Genomic DNA, 8,483 nt, shown 5'->3' on the forward strand with positions numbered 1-8,483 from the left:
TATATATATATATATATATATTTAAAGCATGTCAGTGTTAGACTTTAGAGAAATGCTAGGGAAGCAGCCATGGTTCAGGTTCGGGCGAACATGAGGACCCTGGAGCTGGAGGATGGGGAAGTAAGAGGATGCTCACAGGTGCCAGAGCAAACTTGAATTCTAACACATTTTTAATTTAGTGCCTTTTCTTGCACTTCCTATTTTCTGTATTCCTTTTCTCTTTTTCCTTGGTCCCCTCTTCTTCCCTGTGTTCCCTTCCCCTTCATCCTCCCCTTCTTCTTTCACAGTCTTCTCTCCCCCATTCCCTTCCTTACTCCCCAGAGTCTAGTTGTAGAGTTCCCAAACTTCTGAGTGCTGGGCTCCCTTGGTTTTCTGCACCTCCACCCTGTCCCCCAGTAAACCAAGGAATTGTCTCCCTATTTAATCTGTTTACTGGTATAAAGCATAGTGGTGAGAACCCACAACAGTAAATATGAAGAGAAGCTTAATAGTAAAAGTCATCTATGGAATTTTGTTACTGATGTACCTAATTATTAGTGTCACAAAGGTTGTGTATGCTCATGGCCAGAATGCCTAATTTCACTTTAAAAAGCTGTTTGGTTTTCTTTTTCACCTGCAAAGTTGCGTTCTCAGCGTTAGCTATGATATAACTGATGTACAGATGACTCCTGCTGCTTTATAGGTGCAGTCCTGATGACTGTCCAGGCATTTTTCTTTTTAAAGAGGAAAATGTCTTCCACATATAGTATACAAAACCTAACCCAAATGAAATCTCATTCAGGAAACAAGAAGACAGAAGAAAACATTGAAGAAAACACGCAAATTTATTGTTGATGGTGTAGAAGTGAGTGTAACAACGTCAAAGATAGTTACAGATAGTGACTCCAAAACTGAGGAATTGCGGTTTCTCAGGTGAGTAGAGAAACTGTGTAATTATCATGAGTTTAATTGAGTTTATTGCTGTTTCTGAAAATTATGTAGAATAGGGAAACGAGTAAATTCTTGGTTAATTTTGGATTATTTGAAAATTTGTTTTTAAAGTTTAAAATCTTATGGCTAAAGCTTATTTAAAAGTATTACTCCAGAGTATAATTTGCTTTTTTTTGTTATACTTTGTCAGGCGTCAGGAACTTCGAGAGCTGAGATTTCTTCAGAAAGAAGAGCAGAGGGCCCAGCAACAGCTCAATGGGAAACTGCAGCAGCAGCGAGAGCAGATTTTCAGGCGCTTTGAGCAAGAAATGATGGTGAAGTCTTTGATTTTGTGTTATTTTGTCAATAAATAAAATCTAGTGTTTTAGAAACAGTCCTGGAGGGCTCAAGAGATGGCTTAGAGGTTAAGAGCACTGGCTGCTCTTCCAGAGGTCCTGAGTTCAATTCCCAGCAACCACATGGTGGCTCACAACCATCTTTAGTGAGATCTGGCGCCCTCTTCTGTTCAGTAGGCATACATGGAGGCAGAATGTTTTATACATAATAAAAAGATAAATCTTTAAAAAAGAAAGAAAGAAAGAAAGAAACAGCCCTGGAGTAGGCTATTAAATTTGCTCTCTGATGATAAGATTTTTCATGGTTTTGTGGTCTACTACTGTAGCCACTGTTTCTGGGGTGTTTTGGGTGCTTCTTATAAGCAAAAACTTGTTGAAAGGGATCTCCAATCCCAGTCTTATTACCGATTTTATAGTATACCACGTTTCATTTGAAATCTGTCATGAGAAGTTAGTATTAGGAGACTGGTAGATTGTTTACCAGGTTTTTAGATATTTCTGTCACTGAAAGCTGCTTCAGTGTTCGAGTTTCATCTTTCAGCTTACAATATTAAGAGTTTTTTTAAATATTATGATTAAAATATTACATAATTTCCCTTTTTCCCTTTCTTCTTTCCAAGTCCTCCTCCCATGCACCCTTCTCCCCCTTTATATTCATTGTTGATTGAGGTTTCTGTCCTGCCTGGTTCCCAAAGAAATCACACAGAGGTCTACATTAATTATAAACTGATTGGCCTAGTATCTCAGGCTTCTTATTAATTCTTATAACTTATGTTAGCCCATAATTCTTGTCTGTGTTAGCCACGTGGCTTGGTGCCTTTTTCGGCGAGGCAGTCATATCTTGCTTGCTCTGTGTCTGGCTTTCTCTCTCTCTCTGGGTGACGACTGCAGACTGAAACTTCCCTCCTCCCAGAATTCTCCTTGCCTCACATCTACTGCCTGCTGGTTACCCCACCTATACTTTCTGCCTGGCCTACTGGCCAGTCAGCATTTATGTAAAATACAAGTGACAGGGTACAGACCATTGTCCCACAGCAATTTATGGCCTCACTTAATTTTTCTTTAATTGCTGATTTGTGTGTGTATTCCTAAATATATAAATACAGCATGTTCAGTTTATATAATGTTGCTTATATGTCTATGATTTTAGGTCTAACTATTTAGTATAGATAACTAATTGGAGGGCTTATCCCTGGGAGAGACTGTTTCTCCCATTCTCAGCATTTCTTCATTGCCTGTAGTTCTTTGTTTAGGGTTGGGGCCTTATGAGATTTTCCCTTCCATGTTAGCATTATCTATTGATGTTGTGGTCCTTCAGGAATTGTTTTGGCAACTGTATTGTTGAGACTTTGTGGGTGTAGTTTTCCCAACATTTCTGCAAGACTCAGTCTCACAGCAGACATCTTAATCCTCTGTATTTTACCATCTTTCTGCCCCTCTCCTGCAGTGTTCTCTAAGTCTTAGGTGGAGGAGTTGTGTTATAGATGTCTCACTTGGGGCTGGGATCACATGATTCCTTATTCTCTGCATTTTAATTAATTGTTTTTTTTCTGTAGCGGTCTCCATCTGTTGCAAAGAGATTTTTGTTTGTGTGTTTGTTGTTGCTGTGGGGTGAGAGCTAAAGTTACATGTAGGTATAAATACAAATATTTAGAATGTAACCTGGAATTATGCTGGTTTTGTAAAGTGGTGGTTGTAGGTCCTCCAAGATCCATGACTAAGTAGGTTGTCCAAGTTTCTAGAATTAGGCATGATTTTTCTCTTGTTGAGTGAGTCTTAATCCAATTATAGAGTTGTTGTTTACCACCAAACTATGAGTGCCACTGTGGTTATTTTGCCATGCTGGTTGTTGTGGTTCATAGGTGTCATAGCTTGATAGGACAAGGAATAAGCTTGCATGGACCCTTCTGGTACTATGAAAGTTAGTTTCTTAGGGAGGAGGCTTTCAGTTAGATCCAGCTTGGATTTTCTTGGTCTTCAACAGCAGGAGCTCATCTTCAGTCTCTAGGAGGCAACCAAGGGCAACAGCAATAACCTATAATGTTTTGGGAGTCTCTTGGCCTCCCCTTACCAACAGCTTATCAGGGGGTTTCTGAGACCTGGTATTGGGGGTTTTTGCTAGATTGTCTGTTACTTTTGCAGCAAACTTTGTCAACCCAGGTGGGAAAATTTCTTTTAGACTATATATGTATATACATAGGTTTAGATGTATTATATGTATAATTTTAGGTAAATAAGTAATAGTGATTTCTTACAGCTTTTTGAGACATTCTTACTGTTATCCTCCCTCTTCTGTGTTGACCTTTCTCCCACCTCCCAATCCTTCCTCAGCCCCATTTCTCCCATTTCCTGTTCCAATTACATTTACACTGCTATTCTCCTCTCTGTTACATCTTTCCTTTTCCCATGGTCCCTTACTTTCCTGGCTTCACTAAAATCTGAAGATTTGAAGTTAAAAGCCATAATAAAACAGAAAAGAAAAGAAAAAAAATTTTGTGTTTGTTTTTCTGGGACTGGGTTAACTCACTCCTACAGTATTTTCTATTTCCATCCATTTTCCTGCAAATTCTATGGTTTCACTTTCTTTATAGCTGTATAGTATTCTGTAGTGTATATGTATCACATTTTCATTATTCATTTCTCAGCTGAAGGACATTTAGGATGGTTCCATTTCCTAGCAGTTGTGAGTAGAGCAGCAATGAACGTGGCTGAGCAAGTATCTGTGGGTAGGCTCTATCAAGTGGAGTGGTGGAGCTGAGTCCTCTGGTGATTTATTGTAGCTTTTTGAGGATTCTCCACACTTATTTCCATAGTAGCTGCAGTAGTTTGCAGTCCCATCCACAGTGAATGAGGGTTTCCTTTTCCTTCACATCCCTTCCAGCATTTGTTACCAGTTATTCCATTGGTCTTTTCCATTCTGATTGGGGTAAGATGAAATGTCTCAAAATTGTTTTAAATTGCATTCTCTAATTGCTAGGGCTGATGAACATTTTTTGAAATATTTTAGCTATTTTTTTTTTTTTGAGAACTCTCTGTTTGGTCTCAGGCTCATTTGAATGGGTTGTTTGTTATTTTAACTCTTTTCTTTTGAGTTCTTTATATATTCTGTATATTAATCCTCTGTCAAAGTTAGAACTGGCAAGGATTCTTCCCATTCCGTGGGCTGCTTCTTCAGCTGATTGATTGATTGTTTCTTTAGCTGTTCAGAGGCTTTTTAGTTTTATGAAATCCCACTTGTCAATTGTTGGCCTTAATTTGTGGGCAAATGGGGTCCTTCTCAGAAAGTCCTTCCCCATACCCTCTCTCCAGAACATACTGCCTGTGTTTTCTAGATTCTGAAGTTTCCAGGTCATCTAGAACAGTTGTTTCCAAGCCTGACTGTTGGAGGAGGCTGCTTGTTTTGTTCCCAGCTGCTCAGCCCCAAAATAATCACAGAGAACCTGTATTATTTAAATCATTGCTTGGCCCATTATCTCTAGCTTCTTATTGGCTCTTACATCTTAATTTAACCCATCTCCATTAATCTCTGCATTACCACGAGGTCATGGCTTACCAGCAAAGTTTCATCGCATCTGTCCCCTGTGACAGGGCCATGGCTTCTCTCTTTTATTCCACCTCCTTTCAGTTCAGTTTTCCCCACCTACCTCTATTTCTTGCGCAGGCCCAAGACAGTTTCTTTACTAACTAATGGTATTCACAGCATACAGAGGGGAATCCCACATCACCGTACTGAATGTTAAAACTTGTTGGCGGCTTTTCACGGGTTACTTTCTTCACTGGCTTTTGTGGTTAAGTTTGAGGCCTTCAGTTTTCACTTATGTCCACTGTTGGGAAGGGAATTTAGGAATGTGTTACAAAATTTAAGTTGAATATCTAGCTTAAAGTATGTTACAAAAAAAAGATAATTTAAAATAATATTGAAGTTTAAATTATAATCCTTTGCAGTTTTGTAATGCAAGTGTTGAGGACTGTTGTATGCATTGTGTGGCATTGTTGATTTTGTGTTCAGTCACTGCCACAGATTCCCAAGGAAACAGAGAGGGATGCTCTCACTGACTGCTTTTGCATTCTTTTCATTCTGTTTTCCAGAATTTTAGAAATTGTGTCTTTGCCCTCCATAGATTTATCTGAAATGTTTCCCTTTTCAAATTCTTTTATTTTTGAGGGGTTGTTGTTGTTGTTGTTGTTTTGAGACAGTGTCTCCCTTATAGTCTCCCTCTATACATTCCAGCCTCCATTTCTCAGGTGGTAAAATTACAGGCATGTGCTGTTGTTATACCTAGCTTTAACCTCTTTCTTTCCTTCCTTTCATACTTTATAATATGATATATTTCTATATTCAAAATTACATAATTACTTGACTATTTGATGAATTATCATAGTAATAGACTGCATTGTTTTACAGAGTAAGAAGCGACAATATGACCAAGAAATTGAAAATCTAGAGAAGCAGCAGAAACAGACAATTGAACGATTAGAACAAGAGCATACAAACCGCTTGAGAGATGAAGCCAAACGAATCAAAGGAGAGCAAGAGAAGGAGCTGTCCAAATTCCAGAATATGCTAAGAAACCGCAAGAAGGAGGTAAATGTAGCTACAGTTGTTAATTATCACAGATGTTTTTTAAAATACAAATTGAAGACTGTCTGAGGAATCAGGAATAATAGCTAGTAACTGAATAGCACTCATTTATTCATTCATGCCTTTGTTCATTATTCCAAACAGTGATAGGCTGGCAGTTAGTGACTTCAGATATTATCCTCATTTTACTGCCAAGAAAACAGGGAATAAAAGAGGTTTCAGTGGCCTGTCTCCCTTAATTTTGAGCCAAATCTTCAAATAAAATCCAAGCTGTATTTCATTCTGCCATTTACTTCTTATTAATGAACTATTTAGGGCTTTATTTAGAAGTTCTTTTTCAAGAGAACTTAACATCATTGGTATTTACTAGTAGCAACAAGAATTATCATTTATGAATTACTTGATGTTTGAATTTTTCTCAATTAGATTTATTCATTTTCTTAGACATTTTGCCAAGCAGGAATTGAATGGCTTGATATTCAAAATAGCACAAGCCATGTGATTATAAAAAGGTTTTGGCTTTTCTGTGCTGCTTCCATGTTGCTTATAGAGCTGATTGTCATCATCTCGTAAAGAGGCTTCCCATATGTTTGTTGTCCTTTTGTACCTAGCGTAAAATAAAATACATCCAAGCAATTCTCAGTGATAATTTACAACTTGTTCTTATCTTCAGTGCAGGAGAAGGAGTTACATTTTCAGAAAATAAATAACCCCAGGGGAAAATAATTATGATCAGTTCTATTAGGATTGGAAGAAAATATCTCAGCCAGATTGGGAAATGTAGTTTCACTTTCGTTACGTATTTCAGTTACCATTATTTTAGCATTTGAGTTTAATATTTAATTAGGAAGAAAACAGAATATCATATTATTGAATCTTAAGGATGTGTTCAAGTAGGACTGAACAATAATAGCAAGTGCTTGATGTTTTCCTTAGGTCAGATGTGCATACTGGTGTGTAGCTAGCTTCATTTCCTATAGCCACCATTTCTAGAGGGTTGTTTTTATTGTCATTATGTCTTTTATAGAGTTGCTTCATATACTATGATAAAGATCTTTGTCAATTTTTTAAAAAATTCTGAGTCATTTGTTGAGAAACTAATCTTTGTATTAGATTAAATTAAAAGATTTAATTCTAGATGAATAAGTCTGTAGTTACTGTTTTGAATTTTATCTAGTTACGTTTGAGATCATGATGTGTTTGTATTGAATAATCTTATTGTGTATTTTTTCCTTATTGCTAAACTTCTTGCATTTGGGGAGTTTCTTGCTTTTACTGGTGATTTGGTTTCATGAGGAGTTACTGATGGGAACTAAGGACATTGTAAATCAAAATCAGTCTCTCTCTTGGGTGCCAGTGGCATGTGGTGATTTGGAATCCGGGCTCTTTTGGTGCTTTTACTTGTATACACATGCTTGTTTTTCAGATCTGGACTATAGATCTTTTGTTGGGTGAAGGTCTTATTTAGACTTTTGGTTAAAAAAAAGGAATTTAAAGATATACTTCATTTAAAAACATACTTTGTTTGATGTAAGAAATCATAGTTTACTAAACTTTAAAGAGTGCTTACATTACTGATTTGAATGTTGTCCAGCTTGGCTTCAATTTTCACCAAAGAGAATATTACCCAATCCTATAGAAGGTCATCAGCTATATTAGTTTTTGTCACACCATATATAAAATGGCATGCTTTATGAAAAAAGTTTAGTGTTTATTTATTTTTCTCTTGTCCATTTGAAGTCCCACTTCCCTTCCCTTTCCTCCCCTGTTGTCATGAAGTGACTCATCTGGAACTGTTCCTTTGGTGTCGTCAAGTCAGTTGTAAAGTTTGCACTTTATAAATGGAGTTAGCTTTTTATGTGTTTAGCTTTTCAAAGACTATCAATAGGTATGTTTGTAATTTTTGACCCCTCAAGAAGGCAGTTGAATGCTCTGAGCACTCCTTCACTGATTGGTACGTGGGGATAGTCAAACAATGAGTGAGCCTTTGCATGCTGTGTTTCCCTTTCTGCTCTGTCTCTTTATTCTTTTCCACCAACTAACGCTTGTGCTAATGCATGTTGAAAGGAATCTTAACAACTTTAATTTTGACTTGTAGCTTTCTGCTCATATATTCATATGCTTTCTGTGGAGAAAGTATTATTTCCCCACCTCCTGCATGCTCATACACTTAGGTTATGAATGAAGTGGAGAAAGCACCCAAAGAACTGAGAAAAGAGTTTATGAAACGCAGGAAAGAGGAGCTTGCACAAAGCCAGCATGCTCAGGTAACAGCAGCAACGTAATGCTACTAAAACCAGAAAGCTGCCTTTTCTCTTGGCTCAGGAAGCCATGGTTGAAAGAGGAGATTATAATTGTAATTATTATTTAATGTTAAACTTTTCCCCATCTATAGATACCCAGGTTCTTTGTTTTGTTTTTAAATAATGTTGAATTTATACTTGATGACATTTAAATTGCTAATAATGAAAGTAGATGAAATGTTTAGAAAGTTGATTCCAGATAAAAGAAACAAACATCTTAATGTAATGGCTACTGTTATCTGATTTTTATCATGATGGAAGGCTATGTTTTTGGTTTTTGTCTTTTTTTTTTTTTTTTTTATTTTTAGCTCCGGTTTTCTTTGTGTGTTTTGG

The 8,483-nt window shown here is 36.9% G+C and overlaps 1 protein-coding gene across 2 annotated transcripts in view; it reads left to right on the forward strand.

The window, feature by feature from the left end:
* Slk (STE20 like kinase) overlaps window positions 1-8,483 on the forward strand; it is a 55,954-nt gene that overhangs the window by 31,748 nt on the left and 15,723 nt on the right. Inside the window, exons 10-13 of one of the 2 annotated variants that reach the window (XM_026781284.1) lie at window positions 782-912; window positions 1,121-1,244; window positions 5,671-5,850; window positions 8,022-8,114. In XM_026781284.1, the coding sequence (XP_026637085.1) occupies window positions 782-912; window positions 1,121-1,244; window positions 5,671-5,850; window positions 8,022-8,114 (528 nt within the window). The remainder of the gene's footprint in view (window positions 1-781; window positions 913-1,120; window positions 1,245-5,670; window positions 5,851-8,021; window positions 8,115-8,483) is intronic. The other variant, XM_005352443.2, reaches the window with a different exon arrangement.

Source organism: Microtus ochrogaster, chromosome 8, assembly GCF_000317375.1.
Source record: "Microtus ochrogaster isolate Prairie Vole_2 chromosome 8, MicOch1.0, whole genome shotgun sequence".
Lineage (NCBI taxonomy): Eukaryota > Metazoa > Chordata > Mammalia > Rodentia > Cricetidae > Microtus > Microtus ochrogaster.